Genomic DNA, 26457 nt, shown 5'->3' on the forward strand with positions numbered 1-26457 from the left:
TAAACATTCATAGATTAAGCAGCGATTTCAACAATCAGAATATGTTGGGTTTTTTTTTTTTTTTAAATTCAAACTAATAATAAACAAAAGCACTAAAAATACTCACTCTAAGAGAGATCGCCTTACAACAAAAATCTTTCCATGTTCTGGAGGTGCTCTCAGATCTCTAGGAAGAGCAAAAATTAAAACAAAATATAAGTACTTCAAGCATTATAAAAAATTTATACCTAAGAATAAGAGGAAGACTATTACCAACTACAGCAGGTAAAATTAATTAACCGCCTTCTCACAGGGATCCAGGGTACTGTGATTAGGACTGAATGCGTGTTGTCTCATTTACTCCTGAGTGATGCTACGAGGCAGGTACAAGCCTATCTGGTTAGGGAGGAAGAGGTGTCAGGCACAACTAACAAAGGCAGCATTAGTTCCTGACATCACACAGACAACCACTCTTCCTTCTCCTGAACATCCATCCCTAAGGTCATAGGCCCCCAGCCACACTTACTCCAATTCATATACTATTACCGGTTTATTCTTGAAAATGATATGTATGATACCCTCCTTAATGTCAAAGGACTTCCGACAATTCCTGACAGCCTCCTGATCTTAAAGGTTACTCAAATCCAGTTACTAGAATCTGTTAAGATGTATCATGATCATCTTCTTTAGGGCTTTCTGCAGTACTGTCAGCACTTCCACTGATATTCCTGGTTAAAAATGTCCTCCAGCCCTGGCTGGTTTGGCTCAGCGGTTAGAGCGTCGGCCTGCGGTCCGGAGAGACCCGGGTTCGGTTCCCGCTAAGGGCATGTACCCCGGTTGCAGTTGGTCCCCGGCCCTGGATGGTCGTGTGGGTGGGTGGCAGCCACTCGATGTGTCCCTTTCACATCGATGTTTCTCTCTCTCTCTCTCTCTCTCTTCCTCTCTCTCCCTCCCACTCTATCTGTACAAAAAATGGGAAAATGTCCTTGGGTGAGGATAAAAAAATAAAAAAATAAAAGTGTCCTCCAGAACAGGAGGGACTGACAGAGACCACAGAGGCATAAAAGCAAGGAAAGCACAGAATGACAAATTATCACAAAGAGATACCAATGCACTGTACTTTATAATAAGTATTGTAGCGAGTACAACAGAGAGGCAGTATAATGGTGAAGAGCATGGGCTCTGGGTTCAAATCCCCGCTGTGTGATACTGGGCAACATTTAACTGCTCTGTGCTTCAATTTCCTACTCTGTACTAGGCAGACAGTTATAGTACCTACCTCATACGGTGTTTGGTTTAAATGAAAAGCACTCAAGGGTCAGCACAGTCTTAAATGAAGTATGCATATGCGTTATAATCCACATATTAAAATGAAGAAACCCACCCTTCCAGTGGCTACACAATACGCCCAGAGGGACACACAGCTAATGGAAACTGGTGCCAGGGTGTGAATCCAGGCGTTTTTACTGCAGTCCACATTCTGACCGCTGAGCTGTACTAGACTAGATGTCTGATTAAAAGAAACTAATACTCATACTTACTTAGCTCTGTGGTTCTTCTCTCCTCCAAGAACAGAAAAGGACGTGAGAGCACTCCCACCACTGTCCAACGATACCGATCTTTCAATGAGATTGGTCACAAAATCGTCGAAGTGAGTGCCAACTTCCTTCATAAAATATGGCTTCAATTCCTAGAATTTTAAGACAAGTAAAGAAAAACATTAGAACACATGCTTACAGGTTATTAATATTTCTCTAAAGGGTTCTCTTCAACAGAGCTGGATCAAAGAAATCCATTTTAAGTGAGTTCACAGAAGTAAAAATAGAAAAATGATTTTTATAGCTGACCTGTAGGTTTCAGAAATGGCTACTAAAAAAATAACAGGATAATTTATGTCTTATAACAAAAAATAAAAATCAGTATTATATAATTTTAAGTCCCCTTTCTTCTCAAGCAACCCCTTCACCCAAGTACCCACTGTTCATATTTTAGATCATGTCATTTCTGCACATTACCAATATTTATATAATATTTATTTCTAACTCCATAGCTATATATTTGTCTAACCTTAACACATATTTTCATAACATAAAATTGTTATATATTTTGGTCCCAGACTATTTTTAACATCCAGTTTTTGAAAAGTATAAAGCAAGAAAAGATTTCTTCACATTATAATAGGCCACCTATCGTGGATGCTCAAGTGACAAATGTCAAAATTTTTAAATTGGTAAGACTCATCTATATAAGAGAAAACAAAGTGTTACTAATTCTTCAGTGAGAAAAAAAAAGTTCTTCCTTTAACTAAATTATTTAGGCTAAACCTAAAATAAGAATCTGACCACGTCCTTTAAAAGTAAAGTAACAAAATATCAATGTACCTAATGGAACTAGCTATGCAGGTGTTCCGAATGCCTTTGGAAGCCTGAGCAGTAAGAATACACTGAGGTCCCACCTTGCACAAGCTAGCTGATGGAGATGGAAGACACAAGACATCCACAGATAAACAACACAGAGAAGAGTGTGACCAGAGCAATATAACCATCAATGAAGACTCAAAGAACATATACTAGTGTAGCAAACAAAGAAACCAGGATGAGATGATTGAAAATGTCTTTTTAAGCTGGGAGTTGAGCTGAAACCTTGAAGAAGTAATAGAACTTAATTTTAAGTGATAAAAAGCAGACAGATGAGAAAATATAAGCCAAACAGGAAATGTGAATGATGTAGGCCGGTTTTAAGGACAAAATACAGAAGTATGTTCCCTAGTAGAAAAAATAGTTTTTATAAAATTATTTTTTCATATTAAGGTTCCTAATAGTACTTTATTTTTGTTCACTTTGCTTACTCCTTTTCAATTACATGTGCATCTTCATTTTGAAATTTTTCAATTTTGTTTCCCTAACAAAAAACAAAACAACTCCTCCCAACCCCCGCCAAATGACATGGCAAAAAAAAAAGGTTCTTTTCTCATTTAATCTGTAGAATTGGACTGATTAACAAATAAAGGGTTTTTTGTTTCAGCTACAAAAATGTTGTCCCACATAGCCCTGGCCGGTTTGGCTCAGCGGTTAGAGCGTCGGCCTGCGGTCCGGAGAGACCCGGGTTCGGTTCCCGCTAAGGGCACGTACTTCGGTTGCAGTTTGTCCCCGGCCCTGGTTGGTCGTGCGGGTGGCAGCCACTCGATGTGTCCCTTCACGTTGATGTTTCTCTCTCTCTCTCCTTCCTCTCTCTCCCTCCCACTCTATCTGTACAAAAAAAAATGGAAAAATATCCTCGGGTGAGGATTAAAAAAAAAAAAAAATGTTGTCCCACATAGAAATACACTAAAAGGGGAAGAATTCATTCATTCCACTAATTGCTGGGTACTGGGTACTGTTCTGGGCACTGGAGATACAACAGTAAACAAAATCTAGTCCCTTTGCTTATGGAATTTACAGGGCAGAAAGTATGCCAGAGAGTGATATGCAAAGAAATAAAGCAGAGGGATGTGGTGGAGGGTGTTATTTTTCATGGAGACATCAGGAAAAGCCTAAATATTAGATGACATTTGAGAAGATATGAAAAAAATCAGTGTGTATCTGGTCAGAGCACATGCCAGTGTTGCAGGCTCAATCCCTGGTAGGGGGCACGCAGGAGGCAGCCGATGGATGTTATGCTCTCACACTGATGTTTCTCTCTCTCTAAAAATCAATAAACTATTTTTTTTAAGTACTAGGAAGAAAAGCACATGAATGCAAAAATCCCTAAAGCAGGAATACCATTGGCATGCTTCCATAAATAGCAAGAAGCAGGATTTCATATCTAAAGCAAAAGCATAATAAGAAGTGAGGTCAGGAAAGATGGGGGGTTGGCAGGAGGGGATCTAAACCACGTAAGGTCTTAACACTTTACCTCTTACTCATATCAATCAGCTCACTGATATTGATAAAAAGTAAAAAAGAAGCCTGGAATCTTGTTATGTGGCAAAGAAAGGCAAGCTACTTCTTTCAGCAAGGATTCCTTGCACTCTGAAACTAGTCTCCTTTCCAATTTAAGTATTGGGTTAAGTAGACCAGAAGCAGGAATGAATGAATGAATGAATGAATGAATGAATGAATGAATAAATAAATAAAGTCTATGAATGTCAGTAAAAGCTGCTAAAACCCGGTCCTAATCCACCCAACTCAAGTTGAATACAGCAGTCAACTCCTACGGCACAAGGTCCTGTGCCTAATGTACTTGTGGCCCACAGAGGAGCCTTTGCCATATGTTCTGAAGCACTTGAAACTTCCAGTCATATAGTAAGAAAACCTACAGCAATCTCCTTACCCTCATCCTTCTTGTCAACTGTCCCCTTTTTTCTCCTTCCTCCTGTTCCTTTTCTTTCCCTTCACACCCTAGAACCCTACCTTTTCTTCTCTCACAGTCATCCTATAAATAAGGGTATCCCTTGTTATCCCAGCTCGTTATGTGATCTCATGGACCACAAAGATTTGGATAACAACGGGCACTTCTATTATTCAGCACCTCCGGTGGTGAACAAGATACACACAGCCTGCTCTTAAGGAGCTATCAATGAGGAAAGACATGAATTGTTAATGGTGCACCGAATGCCACAAAGAACAGTTCAGAGTGATAGGAGGACCAAATAAGCAAGCAAAAAATCATCATGATAATAATAAGAATCACAGACATTTCAACAGCGTGAGGGCTAGTACACGGTGGTAAAGGGCATTAAGTCTCCTGCCTACTTTCTTTCACAATCTCCCTCCCGCACCTCTGCCTCCAACCTCTGCTCCAACCGCTGATTCCTCAGACAGTGCAGAACACTGCCTGGGTATGCTGAGCTACAAAGGATCCTATTTTAATATTAATTCATGTCTTTTTTTCCTGCAGTAAAATTTATGTGAGTAGCACATAAATCCATACTTGAGCTAGTACAATACTAAGGCAAAAGATGCCTTTAGTGCTAATAATAACGTAGTAAAAAAAATATGAGCTTTCAGCCAGGCAGACTCAGGTTCCTCCACCAGTTGCATGTGGCCTCAGGCAAGCTATTTCACTTTTTTGCGCAAAATTGAGATGAATAACATCTAACTTGCTAATCAGTTGTGTGAACTTTTTTAAAAAGCCCAAAACAGAAACAAAAAACCCTGCAAAAATGCACAGCACAGTATTTAACACAGTCACCACTCTATAGATATCTGTGGCTCCACCCACTCCCCACTCCGTCAGAGCTGACCTCTGATGACAGAAACAAAGCAATGCACAATAAAAACTGCAGTTTACGCCCATTCTATCATTTAGTGCTGTTACTAATGAAAAAGTAGCTATTTAGCCCTGGCTGGTTTGGCTCTGGGGTCAGAGGGTCGGCCCGCAGACCAAAGAGTCACGGGTTCAATTTCAGTCAAGGATAGTACCTTGGTTGCAATTAGGTCCCCTGGTCGGGATCATTCGGGAAGCAACCAATCAATGTGTCTCTCTCACATGGATGTCTCTCTCCCTCCCTCCCTTTTATCCTCTGGTGAGAATTAACCAAAAAAAAAAGCAGCAAATGAAATATGTTGCAACAAATATGTAGTTTTTAAGAAACAGAAGTAGTAAGTCATTTTTCATGTTTAATTTTCACTTTATACCTAACATTTCCTCTATAAAATTGTGTACATTAATAAAAATTCTACAACTATTGATAGTAAAGATGCTTCCTTTTCTCTTCTCAACATATTCACTTTTCTCTGGAAACTGTCCTCAAGGTGAGGACAGGCACCCAGGCCAGGCCAGGGCTATACTGCATGGGTCCTGCCCTTCTTGCCAAAATCCAACTCTCCCTCTCTCTTAAATCTGAAACTCTGAGCTTAGAAAGAGTGAGTGAAAAACCTCATTAACTGAAAAATTCAGAAATATCTGAATTCCTGCTATTAAAATGTTTTCCCTTCCAAAGACTGTCCAACTTCTCCCAGGATTCTAAGAGATACATTAATATAAAATATCAAAAATGCTTAACTAAGCCAAAGCAAGTTTCTGTTATTTGCAACCAAAGGAAAAAAACTGAAGTAACATAATGTTAAAACAAAGCTAATTTATCATTAACATAAGTTGGTTGGGACTTAATCATTTGAATCTCCCTTGGACTGTTCCAAGGTCTTTAATCTTGTTACAACACAATTCTAAGGATTTCACAAGGTCATGACTCAGGGTTACACAATGTTTTATGAACCAACTAGCACCAGATTTTTAAAAAAGTAAGTACTTAAAAATTGTTTTATGAAACTATTTAGACCTAGAAGTGATCTTAAGACACTCAGTCAGTTCAACCCACCAATTGCAACCCACTAATGTGATAACCTCTCTCATTCCTCTTCCCTTCAGACAAAAGAGCTGGGCACTTGACAATCTTCCTCCCTGCCTTCCTTACTATGAGCTCCACTATGTATATATCTCAATTTTCAGAGTTCTTTGTAGGTTGTCAAATTTAGCAAATACAAATATAGAAACACCCAGTTAAATTTGGTAAAACACGAATAACCTTTTTAGTCTGTCTCGAATATTGCATGATGACTAAAAAACTATTTGTTGTTTATCTGAAATTCAAACTTAACTAGGCACACTGTATTTTCTCTAACAACTCTAGTTCTGTGGAGCTGAAAGAGCTGCCCAATAAGATCTATAGACTACCTACTCCCTTCTCAACAGGAAATAGTGAATTAGAAGCTGAAGTTTAAGTTAGCTACACAAGCCCTGGCTGGTTTGGCTCAGCGGTTAGAGCATCGGCCTACGGTCTAGAGAGACCCAGGTTCGGTTCCCGCTAAGGGCATATACCTCGGATGCAGTTTGCCCCCAGCCCTGGTTGGGTCATGCGGGTGGCAGCCACTCGATGTGTCCCTTTCACGTCAGTTTCTCTCTCTCTCTCTCTCTCTCTCTTCCTCTCAGTCTATCTGAAAAAAACATGGAAAAATGTCCTCGGATGAGGATAAAAAATATATATATATATATCTATATAGATATATAGATATATATATATATATATATATATATGTTAGCTACACAATTATGACACAGAATGTTATTTCTGAAGAGGACCTTGGAGACAGCTAGTCCAATATTCTCACCCTAGAGATTAGGGTGAAATTGTACAATAAAGATGAGTGACAACTGGGTTGCCAGGAGAACCAACCATGTGATTAGAGGTTTAAAACTTTCTGTCCCATAAAAACTCAAGAGGCCAACCTGTTAGCCCTACATGTTGGGGTACTGCCACCTGCCAGGCCCCAACCTCCCTAAGGACAGATACTCCTTTGTTCAGGACCTTCATCTGGCTATTGATTCTTATGCTTTGTAATAAATCAGTAATCTAGTAGATTAAACAGGTTCTCCTGAGTTCTGTGAGCCATTCTGGCTAATTAATCAGACCCAAGGAACCTCTGATTTATAGCCAGTGGGTCAGAAGTATAGGTGACAACCCGAGCTTGCAACTGGCATTCTGAGTGGCGGGGGGGGGGGGGGGGGGGTGTCACTGGAACCTCCAATCTCAGAAGCACAAGTAACCTGGACTGGCTTCCAGCACCTGAAAGGGAGGGTAGACATGTGGGACTGAGCCTTTGCCTGTGGAATCTGATTTTTATCTCCAGGTAGACAGTATCAAATTTGGTTAAATTCCTGGGACACTCTTACTGGCATCTGAGAACTGCTTGTGGGTGTGGAGGGAACCCATGCCCCCATGTTAGAATTGAGTCCAAGAGCCCCATATAAATATGATGCCTAAAAATAAAAATATCTAAATCTGTTATTCTAAATCAATGCAGATGCGCATGGAAGCACATGTAACTAAATTAATAAATAAAACAGGGCATTTTATCTACAACACCGGATATTTAGATATTCATGTTGGCCAATAAATTCCAGAAGTAATCTTCTCAGAAAAAAGGGAGGCTGCCTTGTATCTGAACTCAACTTACATTCAAGCACACACAGTATTAGATTATAAATGTTTAAAAACTATTCTTTCTCCTCCAGAATTTCCTGAGGGCACTGCTCAATCTGACTTGCAGAACCATTCGCCTGGCTTGAAATGGCTCCACATGGCTGTTTTTGAGCTGACATTTCTTCTAAATCCGTAACAGGGAATCTGCTTCTGGATTCAGGCTGAACTTTTACTGGAAGCCTGTGATTTCTGTGCACCTTGCTACTTTCACAAAGTACTTACACAGACCATCATATAGAAATTCAATTGTAATATGGTTCACTGAAACCGAGTTTTGCTGGTAAAAGTCAGAAAAATGACAGTGATAGATGGGCTAGAAGAGAAAAGGGAAACCTGGTTCTTAGGTAGGATGACAAGGTGGCAGACCTTATGTTCCTGTTCCACAGCAAGACAATGTCAAATGATAAGAAAGGTAAATAATTCTGTAAGCAATTTAGCATTAAAAATCTACTGAACAGCCCGGCTGGTGTGGCTCAGTGGCTGAGCACTGACCCATGGACCAAGAGGTCGCTGGTTCGATTCCCAGTCAAAGCACAGCCTGGGTTGCAGGCTCAATCCCCATTGGGGGGTGTGCAGGAGGCAGCTAGCTGATCAATGTATGTCTCTCTTTGATGTTTCTCTCTCTCTCTCTCTGTGCCTTCCTCTCTCTCTAAAAATCAATAAAAATATATTTTTTTAAAATCCACTGAAAAAAACTCATTACCCCAACACTGTACATTTTTGTTTCTGGAAGAGGGAGTTACTTACCTCTGCCTCTGCTGCCAGTTGTTTCTTCTTTGTTATCAACTCTTTTATGTCAACACGGCCTAAGGAGAAAATAATGTAACTTTTAAGTTGATAGATACCAGCACTATTTAAATCATGAAGTTGAAAAACAAGCAAGCAAAAAAGGATAACTACTGTAAACTACAGTACTACCATAAAACATGACAGCTCTTGAAAACGAAGCATGGGTGATAGAAATAGAAAGAAATTTATACATAAAAATGCTAAGTAGCCCTGGTCTGTTTGGCTCTGCGGTTAGAGTGTCAGCCTGTGGTCGAGAGAGACCCGGGTTCGGTTCCCACTAAGGGCACGTACCTTGGTTGCAGTTTGTCCCCTGTCCTGGTTGGGTCGTGTCGGTGGCGACCACTCGATGTGTCCCTTTCACGTTGATGTTTCTCTCTCTCTCTCTCTCCCTCCCACTCTATCTGAACAAAAAATGGAAAAAAAATGTCCTCGGGTGAGGATAAAAAATAAAAATGCTAAGTAGAATAAACAAAACTACTATATGTGCACACAGTAACTACAACTATATTAATCATATGATGCAATAAGATACAATTCTGATAGCATGGGAAATTAGATTCTCTGAATGGATCCTGCAACTGTGACTAATAAAATACACAAGCAACATTAAAAAATAGATAAACTGGACTTCAAAATTTACAAAAAGAAAACACAAAACATTTTTTGCTGCAAAGGAAGGACACCATGAAGAAAATAAAAAGAGAAGCCACAGAATGGGGGGAATATTTGCAAGTCTGATCAGGAAAGTATATCCACAATATATAAAGAACTCTTACAACTCAACAATAAAGATAAATAATCCAATTTAAATATAGGCAAAGTATCTGGACCGACATTTTTCCAAGAAAGATATACAAATGGACAATACCTCATGAAAAGATGCTCAACATTACTGATCATCAGGAAAATACAAATCAAACCCACAATGAAATATCACCTTCTACGCACTAGGATGTGTCAATTATATCTTAATAGAGCTGGAGTAAAGTCAGAGAAGACTGTTATTTCAGGGAGTTGGATGTGATAGCTTCCCTGTAATGCAATTAGAGAAGCATTCATAAATACTTGTAACAACAACGTTATTAAGAATGTTACCCGCTTGGTAAAAATAAAAATTTTTAAGGGGTGGGACAAGTACTGTCCAGACATAGAGGAATTAAAACACTCCTACATTGCTGGTAGGAAGATTAAATGATGCAATGCTTTGAAAAACAGTCTGGAAGTTCTCAAAAATAGAACTACCATATGACTCAAAAATTCCACTATTGGGCATTTACACAAGAGAAATAAAAACGTGCCCACACAGAAGCTTGTGCATGAATGCTTACAGCAGCATTAGAAGTAATAACAGAGTGAAAACAACTCAAATATCCATCAGTTGATAGATGAATAGAATGTGGTCTGTCTATATAATGCAAATTATCCAGTAATAACAGGAGAGAAGCACTATACATGGATGAAACTTGAAAGCAGTATGCTAAGTTAAAGAAGTCGGCCACAAGAGACTACAGGCAGGGTGGGGAAGAGTAGGTTTACAATTGTGAGTTCGCAAAACAAAGAATTTATTCTTGTATTATCATTTCTTAATTCGTGTCTTATTTTCCATAAGAACAATGTGCAAACCTACTTTTGCCCCACCCTGTATTGTATGATTCCATTTACATGAAACATTAAGAAAAGACAACTCTATAGAGACATGCAGAAGGTTGGTGGTTGTCTAGGGAATGGGGCAGGAGGGTAAAAGTAGGGGGAATGGGGAATGATTGCTAATGGGTTCAGGTATTTTTTTGGGGGGGGATGATGAAAACATTCTAAATTTCATTTCATTATAATTCTCTTGTTCTAAAGATTCCATTCCGTGTATAAAGTTTTAGTAGTGTAGCTTCCTAATATTTAAGTTGACTAACTGAGGTATTAATAAATTAATCAATTATTAATCTGACTTGAGAATTTTTCATGATTTAAAAAATGGATTTTAAAGCTATTAAGATGTTTGTTTTTATGAGGATTTGCTCTGTATGACTCCCATATACACTGTATATTGTGATTTATTACTTGCATATTCATAGACAGTTTCTTATTTTTATACTGAATCATGGTACTAGTATAATTCAAGTAGCTGTTTTAATTAATACCTGCCCTTTTAATAAAATTGGGTAGTATTCATTCTGAATGTAGTTTGCCTTTATCCATAAATAAGTTTGTCTTCACAAATAATAACCTCGCTAGATTTTAGCTTTTGAGGTATTTATTAAATTCTTCTTTGGCAAAACATTCCTAGTTTAAGCAACATTTTTAATATAATTGAAAAATTAAGTGTTAATGCAAAAGTTAACGCCTACCCTATTAAACTTGGTGCCCATTAAATTGCTTACACTGCTCATTTTGCTTGCTAAAATAGTCTTAGTTATTTCAACTTCTTGCTCAACTTAGAGCTGTCTTTGAGTGTTTACAGAGTTTTATTGGAACTCATGTCAGTTTAATGCAGACTAAGTAACCTGAAACGGTACCTCTTTCATTTTTATATATTTTTCAAAGCATATCTTCAAATACTACAGTATCTTCTTCCAGAAAAGGAATCTGACAGTAAATTTCCTTATTTTACCCTTTCAACTGAAAAGTCAAGTTACCTATTATACTGGGGTAACCGATAAGTATCAGACATCAGATGGGTGCAGACCTCCTGCCCAGATAAATGAATACCACAGAGAACAGGATGAGTCCTCAAACACGTGAAGCGGGGTGGGGAAGGAGACTCTGTAAAAGATTCATTCCCACTAACTGTGCAGCTTATCCTAACGGAATCCGTCTTTCCATAAATAACTGGCTTTGATGAATCAGGGACTGGGAAAGAGAGAGAGTTTTTTTAATCCTCACCTGAGGACATTTTTACATTTATCTTCAGATAGAGCAGGAAGGAGAGAGGGAAGAAGAGAGAGAAACATCGATGTGAGAGAGACACATCAACTGGCCGCCACCCACACGACCCCATGGGGCCGGCGACAAACTGTGACCGAGGTACATGCCCCTAGCGGGAACCAAACCCAGGCCTCTCTGGTCTGCAGGCCAACGCTCAAACCACTGAGCTAAACCGGCCAGGGCAACAGGGAGAGTTTTTGTTCACACTTAAGACCAGGGTCTCTGAAGGCCTGACTCAAAATGACATGAAAGCTATGTTAAGTGGAAGAAAAATACATTTAAAAAAAATTAATTTCCTTTCACTTTAAAATTAACTTCATAGACTATTTAAAATCTTTTTTACTTTCTTGCTACCCCAAAATTTAAAAATTAAATGTCATAAAAGCCAAAGTAATGCCCTAAAAACATTAAGATTTAAAGAACTACATACAAACACCCAACCATATAACTCAACTCAAGGCTTCTAAATGTCTAAAACACTGACCCTGAAACAGTGATAAGCCAGGACTGATGGTCATGTAAATTCTGAAGTATCTGCCTGGGCCTACTGATATAACTGTAAACATTAATCTAACTAACAAATAACTAATCATTTACTTACTGAGACTAATATCCAATTAGTAGACCCAAGGATAAATCCTTAAGGAAAGCTACTCTAGATTTTGTTTCTTCCTAATCCTGTGATCTGCAAGAAATCAGGCTTGCAACATTTAACTTCATGAACAACACCTAACATTTCTCAAGTCTACTACATTTAACTGGAATATTTAAATTTTACTCCCTGAAGTATCAAAACTCTTTTTTTTTTTTTTTTTATCCTCACCCGAGGATACTTTTCCATTTGTTGTACAGATAGAGTGGGAGGGAGAGAGAGGAAGGGAGAGAGAGAGAGAAACATCGACGTGAAGGGACACATCGAGTGGCTGCGACCCGCACGACCAACCAGGGCCGGGGACAAACTGCAACCGAGGTACGTGCCCTTAGCGGGAACCGAACCCGGGTCTCTCCGGACCGCAGGCCGACACTCTAACCGCTGAGCCAAACTGGCCAGGGCTCAAAACTCTTATTTTAACCAGTTTTGATGAAATTACGTGCTTTACCACCTTAAAAAAGGATTATATACTGTACCACATATATTTTTGGCAAATAAAAGCGACCATTTATTGCCCTGTGTTATTAGAGTGATACCGTTAATAAAAGTGAAATGAGAGCAAGTGGGCCCACGCTGCACGTGCCCCTTTCCACTTGGGCTGCTCTGGCATGGCTTTTCACCAAATCTGCTTCCTGGAATGGTCCTACACTCATATTACCATGTCAAATCTACAGCCAATGTTATCCAGGAGGAAAAGGCAAATAAACAAGTTCATTAAATTGGTAACTCAATTATTCATTCAATTATACACTCATTCATTAAATAAAAACCACTGAGGACCCAATATGCACAGGGCGCTAGGCATGTATTTCAAACCCTTCCTTTAGGATCTCAGGAGAAATACGCAAAGATAATTATAATACACAGAACTGTGGGAGCACAGGGGTGGAGGGAGCTTTTGCAGAGGAAGTCAATATTTGAGCTGAGTCTCAAATGATACAGAAAAATTATGAACAGGAGTTAGATTATTTCAGGCAGAGGAAATGGCATGAAGACTTATAAGAACTTGGGTTTTCTGGGATTTGACCCTGGACCCAGTCAAATACTTCTTCCTAGTACCAAGCTCTCTTTGCTTTACAACACGATTTAATTGGCTTTTGGTTAAAGACAGCTTTTATCTGTTTATTTTCTAAGTTACCAGTACTTTCTAGATCAGCGCTCTCCAATGGAAATACAATGTGAACCACATATATCATTTAAATTTTTTAGGAGCCACATTAAAAATAAAAGGAGCCCTGGCCAGTTTGGCTCAGCGATTAGAGCGTTGGCCTGCGGTCTGGAGAGACCCGGGTTCGGTTCCCGCTAAGGGCACGTACTTCGGTTGCAGTTTGTATCCGGCCCTGGTTGGTCGTGTGGGTGGCAGCCACTCGATGTGTCCCTTCACGTCGATGTTTCTCACTCTCTCTCCCTTCCTCTCTCTCCCTCCCATTCTATCTGTACAAAAAATGGAAAAATATCCATGGGTGAGGATTAAAAAAAATAATAATAATAAAAAAAATAAAAATAAAAAGGAACCGATGCAAAAGAATCTTTGACGATGTGATATTTTACAATTACAATGTTATCTCAATGCAGACTAGCCACATTTCAAGTAATCAACTAGATCATATTGAGCAATATAGTTCTTAGTGACTACTATACTGCATAGTTTAGTTCTAAATCAGGGGTCAACCACCTTTTTCTGTAATGGGCCAGATAGTAAGTATGTCAGGCTTTGTGGTCCATAAGGCCCAAACGCGCTACAAGCATAAACGAATGCGCACAGCTGTGTTTGCCAAGTCCTGGCTGAATTTACTGTTCATCTGGCTGAATAAAGCTGCTGCTGCCCACTGCTCCCCTGGTTGCAAGTCTCGTGGAGCCCCTTGGAGTTTAGGAGATAGCTGCCTGTGGGGGAAGGGAACGGCACTCCCTGGAGGGAGAGCGTCCAAGACAGCCTAGTATGGGCTGCTTTGGCTCACTGGGAAATCAGAGAAAAGGGGGTCCGAGGACAGGTTGAGGGGGGTTGCTGCCCTGGTTGCAAGCCTCATAAGGTCCCTTAGAGTTTAGGAGATGCATGTCTGTCAGGGAAGAGAAGGGGTGGGGGAGGTGCAGGTGTGCTCCTGGGAAGGAGAGCTGGGTCCTTTGTTTTCAGGATGTTTAGAGGAGGTCTTAGGGGAAGATCAACAGAATATTCATCAGCTTTATGCTGATGTACCAAAATGAGATTTATTCTCCTAATTTGTCTGTCCTTGGGTGTGGCTGGCAAATGCCACTAACTGGTTTTCTGTTATCTACCCTCTGGTTGGGGAGGAGAAGTGCAAATCATTTACTCAAGTGTCCTTGGTTTAGGAAAGACAGGATTTAGTAGGTGCCTGTAAGCTGCTGTTAAACTGTCTTAGTTTCCCTATTCGGCTTGTCCTGGAATTTTCCTAGCTTCTTACTAGTCTACAACGGACCGACCATGCCACATCCCAACCCCAGACCTTGCCTATCTGCTTCCTCCAACTGCTAAATGCTAGGTACTAGGGAAATAATTAAGAAAATGGGCCATCTTAACCAGGCCTGCAATAAAAAATTCAATCTTTGATCTGGCCAGTGTGGCTCAATGGTTGAGCATCAGCCCATTGACTGAGAGGTGCCGGTCAGGGCACATGCCCAGGTTGTGGGCTTGATCCCCAGTAGGGGTCATGCAGGAGGCAGATGATCCATGGTTCTCTCTCACACGGATGTTTCTATCTTTCTCCCTTTCCCTGCCTCTATCTAAACATAAATAAAAATACATTTTAAAAAAATTAAATCTGTGTCTTTGCCTCTTGGTGAATTTCTGTAACACTCCTCACAAACATAGTTCCAAATTTTTCCATCTTCTTCAAGTCCCAACCCTACCACTGGCAACCTCCTCCCCGCTCTCTTCCCCCAGCAATTTGTTGTTTTTTTTAATCCTCACCCGGGGACATTTTTCCATTTTTTGTTCAGGTAGAGTGGGAGGGAGAGAGGGGAACAGAGAGAGAGAAACATCAATGTGAAAGGAACACATCGAGTGGCTGCCACCCGCCGGGCCGGGGACAAACTGCAACCGAGGTACGTGCCCTTAGCCGGAACCGAACCCGGGTCTCTCTGGACCACAGGCCGACGCTCTAACTGCTGAGCCAAACCGGCCAGGGCCCAGCAATTTGTTTTTTTAATGAAACCAAAGTATCTTGCATTTCTTGAACACGGTCTAGTAGAAGAGGAAATAGCCATTATTTAGCATGAGGATAATATATTGAGATTTTAAAGGGGTAATCTACAAAAGCAATAAATGGAAATACAATCACCATTGGTCTATAACTTTTTTAAAGCTATAAACAGATTTCTATTCTGCAATCAAAATAACTCCAGGACTGTTATTACTCAAGCAGAGTTAATTTTGGTTTATTTTTCTTTTATCACACACCTGTATCAACTGTGTTGGTTGCCACAGGGGTGGGCAAAAGTAGGTTTACAACTGTGAGTACGCCAGAGTTAATAACGCTATTGTAAGAATCATAACCTACAGGTCTGTTTCCATATGAATAACTGTAAACCTACTTTTGCCCACCCATGTATATGCAATAGCTTTATTACCATTAAACTTTTACAACATCATATGATCCTATTTTTAAATCAAAAGAGAGAATTTCTGGTATAAATATTAAAAGATTTCATGTAGCCCTGGCTGGTTTGGCTCAGCGGTTAGAGCGTCGGGCTGTGGTCCGGAGAGACCCGGGTTCAGTTCCCGCTAAGGGCACGTACTTCGGTTGCAGTTTGTCCCCGGCCCTGGTTGGTCGTGCGGGTGGCAGCCACTCGATGTGTCCCTTCACGTCGATGTTTCTCTCTCTCTCTCCCTTCCTCTCTCTCCCTCCCACTCTATCTATGCAAAAAATGGAAAAATATCCTCGGGTGAGGATAAAAAAAAAAAAAAAAAAAAAGATTTCATGTAGATTATAATTCTTAGTTGACTTATTATATAGCAGAGAACTGTAAAGCTACCTAAGGATTTGGGACAGAAAAGCTGCCAGCACCATCAATGAGAAGATAAAATAATACCTCATGAACCTAGTGCTATATAATGTAAACAGTGTTCACATTTGCTCCCCTCTGTTTTGCAAGAGGAAATCTAAGCACTGACAGGGTACAAGTCATCCGCGTAGGTAGGCAGTCGGTTGATGACTACATACACAGGTAAAACTTCAAGCCCAGTCTTCTGACTTCCTTTCCAATTTTGTCTTCCTATCATGAAGACACAAATCTATCTGTACTACTCCCCACCTAGCAATCCTTTCTAAAAGCAAACAAAACACCATACACATGATCTATTGATCTTAAACTCCATGCCTTTGCAAATTCATACCTCCCTCTGGCCTGAAAGTCCTCTCTTCTTTAAAGGCCAAACTCAAATTCTACTTCTGGAAGACACTTCTTCCATTCTAAAGCAAGGTACCCCTCACTCTGTTGGTCTCCTATTTCATTTAGTTACTATAATTTACTTAACTCCTATTTATAATAGGAGTTAGGGCTGTTTTTTGTTTTAGCATCTTTAAACTGCTTAACACAGCAGATCAACTGGTTAGCTGAAAGGCAGTAACCAGACTTTAATCTCAGATGCATGTGCTGCGCGTAAGTGCATAATTAAATGAAAGCTAAGACCAATTCTTATTCTAAGAGCCTAGAATTCCAAGATTTAACTTTTGATAAGAGTATTAAAAACTAGATTCCAGAATGTTCTTTTTTAAAATTTTTATTTATTGCCCTGGCCAGTTTGGCTCAGCAGTTAGAGCGTCGGCCTGCGGTCCGGAGAGACCCGGGTTTGGTTCCCGCTAAGGGCGCGTACTTCGGTTGCAGTTTGTCCCCGGCCTTGGTCGGTCGTGTGGGTGGCAGCCACTCGATGTGTCCCTTCACATCGATGTTTCTCTCTCTCTCTCTCCCCCTTCCTCTCTCTCCCTCCCACTCTATCTGTACAAAAAAAAAAAAAGGAAAAATATCCTCGGGTGAGGATAAAAAAATAAATAAATAAATAAATAATAAATAAAATTTTTATTTATTGATTTTAGGGAGGGTGAGAGAGAGGGCGGTGGAGGGGGGGAGAAACATCAATTTGTTGTTCCACTTATTGGTGCATTCAGTGGTTGCTTCTTGTATGTGCCCTGACCAGAGATCAAACCCACAACCTTGGCATATTGGAACAATACTCTAACCAAGTGAGCAACCTGGCCAGGGCCTAGAATATTCTTAACAGAAAATGAAAAAATTAAAAAATACAAGCTCTTTCCTCAAACATTTATCCATATATATTTCTTGCAACTATACCTTTAAAAACTATCAGCCCTGGCCGGTTTGGCTCAGCAGTTGGAGCGTCGGCCTGCGGTCCAGAGAGACCCGGGTTCAGTTCCCGCTAAGGGCACGTACCTCGGTTGCAGTTTGTCCCCGGCCCTGGTTGGTCGTGCGGGAGGCAACCACTCGATGTGTCCCTTTCACGTCGAGTTTCTCTCTCTCTCTCTCCCTCCCACTCTGTCTGAACAAAATATGGAAAAATGTCCTCAGGGAGGATTAAAAAAACCCAAAACTGTCATAAATTGGACTGTATAATATTTTCCCCATTAGAACATTGTCATAATTTATGATAATATTTCTACCCCAGGTCTTGGCATCATATAGAGATAAAACCAGGAAGAATATGTCATTTAAGGAAAACATATTACAGACCTCCTTTTCTTTCAAAATAGTCAAGTTATGCCTGTCCATTTATTTATTTATTTACTTACTTACTTACTTATGTTAATCCTCACCCAAGGATATTTTTTCCATTGCTTTAGAGAGTGGGGAACGTGAGAGAGGGAGAGAGAGAAACATCAACGTGAGAGAGACACATCAATTGGTTGCCTTCCACTCATACCCTGACCAGGGCCTGCAACCCAGGTACATGCCCTTACAGAAAACGAACCTACAACCCTCTGGTCCTCGGTCTGACATGCTAACTGCTAAGCCAAACCAGGTAGGGCCATGTCCCATTATTTAAAACTGAATGTATCCACTATACCTGCGCAAAATTGTACTCAAATTTTTTTTGTAGCAATTCTCCTAAAACACAAATTTGTCTCAAATACATTACACCCCAGAAAAAGAAAAAAAAATCATTGACAATATTTTGTTGGCCCTCTTAGAATCTGAAACTTTTTCGAGCTGATATTTTTATTTTTATTTATTTATTTATTTTTTAATCCTCACCCGAGGACATTTTTCCATTTTTTTTTGTTCAGACAGAATGGGAAGGGGAGAGAGAGAAAGATCGACGTGAAAGGAACACATTGAGTAGCTGCCACCCGCATGACCAACCAGGGCAGGGGACAAACTGCAACCAAGGTACGCGCCCTTAGCGGGAACCGAACCCGGGTCTCTCTGTACCGCAGGCCGATGCTCCAACCACTGAGCCAAACCGGCCAGGGCTCAAGCTGATTTTTTTAGCATAATTTTTTTTTAAATGTTTTAAAAAGCTGTCAAAGAAAGTATCAGCTAATCTCTTCCATTTCTTTTAACTAACCTTCCTGTAATGAACTAAGATATTCTTTTGACCTTAAAAGCTAGAAAAAGTACTAATTAATATTCAATAACTTTATTTCCACTGGTAATCATGTTACCTCTCATTGCAAAAAGCATTTTTCAAGTCAGTGGAATTCTTCTTCTCTCAGAATGCCATATGGTTAGTACTCAAAAGGCCACGTCATTCACAACTGAAAGAAGGTGAAGTAACAGGCACTTCCATACTACCACTGGGAGCGCAATGTTTCCATAGGACAGTCTGGCATTCTCTACCCAAATAAGCTTATAAATATACATTCCCTTTGACCTAGAAATAATTTCTAGGAATGTATTCAAGGAAAAAAAAATCACAAACACTTAAACTTCTGCATATCTGCTTTTTCTAAAACAAACATGCTTTGCTTTGATTCTAAGAGGGGGGAAAAATGTACCCTCAACTTATTCAGTTGATAAAAGCTCTATACGAACTGGCTAGTTTTATGATTAGATGCAAGGTGAAGGGGCAAGATCACAAAATAACAATGATGTTCGTTTTTTTCATATTTTTGCCAAGGGATTTTCAAAATTTGTTGCAAAAGGTGTGTTGTTCTTTATGTTTAAATATTTATGTCTATATCTCAACAATGAACTTGAATAGAACTATAGTATGTTAACTGAGTTAACACTTGTGAAACATTAGAACAGTGTCTGGCATGTGATAAACCTGTTAGTGGTTGTTATTATTATAATATAATTAATTAGCTAACAAATGAACAAAACAGCAAAATAAAAAGTAGCCAAGGATAAGCATAATCTGAAAATTAGGAGAAAGGTAAGGAACTTCCTCAATCTGATAAAGGACATCTAAATAAAACCCACAAATAACTCTTATTTGCAGGTAGCATGATCATTATGTAGAAAATACTACAAAACCCACACAAAAACTATTAAACTTAAAAGACAGGTTCAGCCCTGGCCAGGTAGCTCAGTTGGTTGGAGCATCATCCCATACAACAAAAGGTTTCAGGTTTGATCCCATCAGGGCACATACCAGAGGCAACAGATCAATGTTTCTCTCTCACTCTCTCTCTGAAATCAATGGAAACATATCCTCAGATGAGTATTTAAAAATAAAAAGGTTTGGCAAGATTGCAGGATGCAGTATCAACACAAAAACCAGATGAGTTCCTATATAGTAGCAACAAACAATGAGAAAATGACATTAAGAAAACAATTCCATGTACAATAGCCTCAAAAGAAACAAAATACTTAGGAATGAATTCAACAAAAAAGTACAAAACTTACATTTTGAAAACTATAAAACATTATTGAAAAATATTAAAGAAGACCTAAATAAACCAAAAGATATCCCATGTTCATGGATTGATAGATTTACTATTGTTAGGATGGTGTATTAGTTTCTTGTGACTGCTGTAACACTGGCTTGGAAATGGTTTCCTGGATATGACACCAAAAGTGCAGGCAACAAATGCAAAAATAGACAAACGGGATCATTTCAAACCTAAAAAAGTCTATGTATCAAAGGACACAATCAACAGAGTGAAAAAGCAACCTATACAATGGGGATAATATTTGTAAATCATATATCTGATAATGTTAATTTCCAGGATACAGCTCCAACTCAAGAACTCCTACAATTCAACAACAAAAAACAATAAACTCAACTAAAAAATGGCCAAAGGAGCCCTGGCCAGTGTGGATCAGTGGTTAGAGCACCGACCTACACAATGAAGTAGGTAGCAGGTTCGATTCCTACCCTGGTTGGGGCATGTGTGAGGCAACCAATCGATGTGTCTCTCTCAAATCAATGTTCCTTTCTCTCTCTCTCTTTTTCTCTCTCCCTCCCTTCCACTCTCTCTAAAGTCAATGGAAAAAATATCCTCAGGTGAGGATTAAAAAAAATAAATGGCCAAAGGACATGAACAGACATTTCTCCAAAGAAGATATATAAATGGTCAACAGATATATGAAAAGGTGCTCAATGTCACTAATCATTAGAGAAAGGCAAATCAAAACCACAATGAGGTATCACCCCAAACCCATTAGGATGGCTATTTAAAAATACTAATAATAATAACAAGCATTGGTAAGGATGTGGTGAAATTGCAACCCTTATGCCCCATTGGTGGGGTTGTAAAATGGTGCCGCCACTATGGAAAAGAGTATGCCAATTCCTCAAAAAATTAAAACTAGAATTACCACACAATCCAGCAATCTTCCTTCTGGGTATTTATCCAAAAGAAAAGAAAGCAGAGTCTCAAAGAGATATTTGTATACCGATGTTAATAGCAGCAGCATTATTCACAATAGCCAAAAAGTGGAAGCAACTCAAAAGTCTATCAATGAACGAACGAGTAAAGAAAATATGACATATGCATGAAATGGCATATTATTCAGCCTTAAGCAAGAAGGAAATCTTGTCACATGCTACAATACAGATAAACCTTAAAGACATGATGCTAAGGTAATATGATTCACTTAGATAAGGTATCTAAAGTAGTCAAAATCATAGAAAATGGAGTTGGTTATCAGGGGGAAATGAGTTGTTTATGAACATAGTTTCAGTTTAGCAAAATGAAAAAGTTCTGGAGATCTATTGTACAACGATGTGAATCTACTCAACACTACTGAACTGTATACTTAATATGGTTAAGATGGTAAATTCCGTTAGGTGAGTTCTTACAACTAAATATTAAAAACAATTTTTAAATGGACAAAGGACTTAAAATACATTTCTCCAAAGATATACAAATGGCCAATAAGCACATAAAGAGACACTCAACACCAACAGACATCAGGTAAATGAAATCCAAAACCACAATGAAATAACACGTCATATCTACTGGGGTGGCCATCATCAAAAGACAGATAATAACAAGCACTGGTGAGGATGCGAAGAAATTAGAAAATATACACTCACACCTTGCTGGTGAAAATATAAAATGGTGTGGCGACTTTGGAAAAGTTTGGTAATTCCTCAAAAAGCTAAACACAAATTTACCATGATTCAACAACTCTATTTCCAGGTATATTACCCAAGAGAAGTGACACACAATACTGCTCACAGCAGCATTATTCCAAATAGCTAAAAACTGTAAGCAACCCAAACAACTAAATGATAATTAATAAGTAAACAAAATATAAGTATATCGATAAAATGGAATATTGTTTGGCCATAAAAAAAAGAGAGAGAGAGAGAGAGAATGAAGTAACTGATACAGGCTAAAACATGGAAAACATTATGCTATGTGAAAGAAGCCAGACACAAAAGACCATGTTCTATGATTTCCATTATATAAAATGCCCAGAATAGGCACATCCAAAGTGACAGGAAATAGACAGAAGGGGAGCATGGAGAGTGACTGTTAAAGGGCACGGAGTTCCTTTTGGAGATGATAAAAATGTTCTGTAATTGAACAATGATGACCATTTGTTAGGCACAGTTTCTGTTGCTTGGCGTGAACACGGCCATCTTAAGAAGCAGGCTGCCCTCAGTGACCGCCATTTCGCCCAGAGGCGTGAGCCTGTATCACCCGAAAGGAATGTTCTTACAAAGCAGGTCCATTAAATGGTGACTGCCTTGGAACACACAGCTCTTTCCACTTGGCCACAGCCACCTGCATTCCTAGAGGCTCTGTATATCAAGATCCCAGCCCCTTTCCACACAGCAAATGGAGATCCGCCTTCTTGCTGGTGTCCAGCACCCTGCTCTGTCCTGCTTCCCCTACTTTAATTCTGGAGTTGCCAGCCTCTTCCTCTGGTCTGTAGGCACTGTCCTCCAGGAGGTTCCGCCTCGTGAAATTTTCCCAACGTGACTGTAAAATGTTGTAAACATACTGACAACCAGTGAATTGTGCACCTTTAAATGGTGAATTTTATGGTTTGTAAATTATACCAATAAAAAAATTAGAAGAAATAGATGGAAAAAAGAAAGAAGAGAAAGGCCAAATGGGGGAAAGGGAAGAGAAAAAGAGAGGACCAAGAGGAGAAAAGAAAACGAGGAGAAAAAGAACTTAGACCAATCCTTACTCAAATCGTATTTCCATTTAGGATAAAGACAGAACTGGTAAATGGCAGAATATTGGGTCTAGATAAGATTCTACATAGTAGCTTTTCCTATCAAGTTAAGCAGGGTCCTCATTTGCATTTACTTCTAGAACAAACCCAATCCATGGCATATTACAAGAGATGTAAATCAGAAAGAGAGAGCAGATGCCTGGCTGGTATGACCCAGTGGTTCAGCATCAACCCATGCACCAAGAGGTCTCCATTTCGATTCCCCGTCAGGGCACATGCCCGGATTTCGGTCTCGATTCCCAGTGGTCGGACATGCAGGAGGCAGCCAATCGATGTTTCTCTCTCATCGATGTTTCTATCTCTTTCCCTCTCCCTTCCTCTCTCCAGAAAAATCAATAAACACACACACACAAAAAGAGAAAAAAGAGAGTAGAAATGACAGGTACACTGTCATGAAGAGTTAGATAGTAAGAAAGAAGATTTTAAAAATGTAAACAAGGCAATGAATAAAAAAGGAAAAAGAAATTTAAACAGACACAGTAACAAAAACACATAGGATAAATTTATAAGGTAAATGTTGCAATCCAGTTCTATGTATCAAAATAAATATCTTAAAATAACATCCTTTAACTCCACAATTCCTTTTCAAGCATCTGACAAATATATTAAAATATTCATTAGCATTTGTTTTTAGTGGGGAAAAACAAAACAAAACTTCAATATTCATCAGAGGTACAAGTAAATTGTATATAAACCATGTATAAAATACAATACTTGAGAACCATTCATCTATTACTTGACCATGGGATGATGTCTACAATGTATTGAAGACCCCAGCTACTGAACATCATGTAAAATATTCTCTTTATGTAAAACATTACTTATTTATAGAAAATAAATATCTCTGGAAGGACATATACTCAATGACAGAATTTTGAATCATTTCTGCTTTCCTTTATTTCTTTTTTTGTATATTTTGAATTAATTGAAAGCTTTCCTGCATATACATCATAGCACAATAAAAGCTTTTTTTTATTACCACATATTACTTTTTAAATCAGGTAATAATAACATTTTCAATTTAGATAAAAAGTTATCTTCAGAACTGGTATTATTTCAAACAGATAAAACAAAACATGAGAAAGCTAGTTAACCATAGTTTCACCAAATAGGCATTGGATACACTAAGCATACTTTTGTCAAAATGTGATCTAAATACTGTAAAATCACTATAATGGTCACTATTAATTCAATAACCCAAAGGTTGGGTAACTATATAATTTACCTAACAAACTGAGGACTGAGGCACTTCCAAGAACACAAGGAGACACTACAAAGAATTACACTGGTCCCTGGACGGTTTGGCTCAGCTGTTAGAGCATCAGCCCATAAAGGATTTCAGGTTTGATTCCTGGTCAAGGGCACATACCTGGGTTGCAGGTTCAATTCCCAGCCCCTACTGGGTTCGTGTAGGAGGCAACCAATTGATGTGTCTCTCTCACATAGATGTCCCCCCCCCCCGCCTGCTTCCTTTCTACTCTATCTAAAAAAATTAATGGAAAAATATCCTCAGGTGAGGATTAACAACAACAAAAAAGAATTACATTGGACACACAAAAAAACTAACCTGAGCAAACTAGGACATAAAGTCACCCTACCCATAGGTTACTAGAATTCAAGAATTACACACATTGAGTTTAATGAAGAAAAGTCCTCGGGGTTATGTCAAAGTGCTGTATCACAAAGTAGTTCTAGTTGAGTTAGAGTTCTTGATACCGGTGGCTCACAACCAGCAATGTCAATCAGCATTATCCAGCAAGCTTCTCCAAACTTAACATTCCTGGACCCTCCCCCAGAGATTCTATCTAATTCAGTAGATCTATAATGGGGTCCAAGAAGATGCTTTTGTGTGCTGAATGGTTTCTTTTCATTCTACAGTGATTCTTACACACACTGGCTGATGGTTAACTTTACATGTTGATTTAACAGGGCTAAGGGAAGCCCAGAGAGCCTAAGACATTATTTCTGCAAGTGTCTGTGAGGGAGTTTCCAGACAAGGAGATAAGCAGCAGAATCAGAAGACTGAGTGACAATCACCCTCTCCAATGCCGGAGGGCCTGAACAGAATGAAAGGTAAAGAAAGGACACACGTAGGCTCTCTTGCTTGAACTGCCCTGGGACAATGGTACTCTGGTTTCTCGGGCCTTCAGACTGGGGTTTCGACCATCAGCCCTGCTTCTCAAGACTTCAGATTAAGGTTCAGACTAGAACTAACCACTGGTTCCCCTGGGCCTCCAGGTTGCAGACGGAAGACTATGGGACTTCTCAGCCTCCATCTGAGTCAATCCTTCATGACAAATCCTTCCGTGCAGCTACATATATCCTATTGGTTCTGTTCCTCTGAAAGACCCTGACTAATAAACACCCCATTTAAAAACTGCCACTACGATGTGTGTCTCCAACTTTAACCTGCATATAAATCACCTGGGAATGCTATTAAAACACAATTTTATTCAATAAATGTGAGGTGAGGCATTTCTAATAAGCCACCAGGTGATGTGGTGGCCCTGGTCCTGGTTGGTGGCCCTGGTCCAGGTTGGTGGGCCATACTAATTCGCATGGATTGGTGTCCTTTAAGCCCTTAAAATTCAAAGGCCACATTTTACCCATCCGTTTATTCCCCAAAGTGGACAAATATTTAAGTAACTAGAGAAACACATTCTATTTTCAGATTAGTATTACTTAATATTAAACCAAGAAAGATTTAAGCTAAAAAATTCAAATTTTAATATCTAAAACCTAGAATGATTAAAACTTAATGAACTAAAACAATAAGCAGTACTAAAATTTATAGAAATTAGAGTAATTTAAACGTTTTTTAAAAATTGGGACATTAGACCCTGGCCAGTTTGGCTCAGAGTTTAGAGTGTTGGCCCATGGACCAAACACAGAGTTGTAGGTTCGATTCTGGTCAAGGGCATATACCTTGGTGGCAGTTCAATCCCTGGTCCTGACCCGGGTCCTGGTCAGGGTCATGCGGGAGGCAACCAATCAATGTGTCGCTCTCACACTAATGTTTCTCTCTGTCTCTCTCTCCTCTTCCCCCCTCCCTTTCTCCCTTCTATTCTATCAAAAAAAAATAATAATAATAATGAAAAAATATCCTCGAGTGAGAATTAAAAAAAAAAAAAAAGTCCAGGATGCCAGACTACTTGTCTCAAAGTTCCACCCCTATTTGTTAACCAAACAAGTCTCAAACTTTCAAATCCTTTCAAATGAAACCTATACAAATGTCATTGTAAAAATAGTCTGATGCAATAGATGACATCAGTTGGAACGTGTTTACAAGTCTATCAATCTTAAGCATAAACCTTGACCTTAACAACAAACACTATGTCATACTCATCTTGTATTCCTGTGTTAAACAGACTTGGGTATAACAATAAAAATTCCCAATCTCTCTATCTCTCCCAAGATTTATAGCCTCGTACTGAACTAGTTGGTTATCCGGTTATTACTCTCATGCTCATTACATCTATTAGGAGAGTAATTAGTAGCACTTATTCATAATAATCTAATTATGTTAATTGCAGAGGGAGTG

At 39.2% G+C, this 26457-nt stretch overlaps 1 protein-coding gene across 3 annotated transcripts in view; it reads right to left on the reverse strand.

Annotated features, from left to right (window-relative positions):
* SOAT1 (sterol O-acyltransferase 1) overlaps positions 1 to 26457 on the reverse strand; it is a 55596-nt gene that overhangs the window by 14501 nt on the left and 14638 nt on the right. For 2 of the 3 annotated variants that reach the window (XM_036273509.1, XM_036273507.1), the window contains exons 3-5: positions 8690 to 8748; positions 1521 to 1669; positions 107 to 166 (exon numbers count right to left, since the gene is read on the reverse strand). In XM_036273509.1, coding sequence (XP_036129402.1) covers positions 107 to 166; positions 1521 to 1669; positions 8690 to 8748 — 268 coding nt within the window. The remainder of the gene's footprint in view (positions 1 to 106; positions 167 to 1520; positions 1670 to 8689; positions 8749 to 26457) is intronic. The other variant, XM_036273508.1, reaches the window with a different exon arrangement.

The sequence above is a fragment of the Molossus molossus genome, unplaced genomic scaffold, assembly GCF_014108415.1.
Source record: "Molossus molossus isolate mMolMol1 unplaced genomic scaffold, mMolMol1.p scaffold_m16_p_20, whole genome shotgun sequence".
Classification (NCBI taxonomy): Eukaryota; Metazoa; Chordata; class Mammalia; order Chiroptera; family Molossidae; genus Molossus; species Molossus molossus.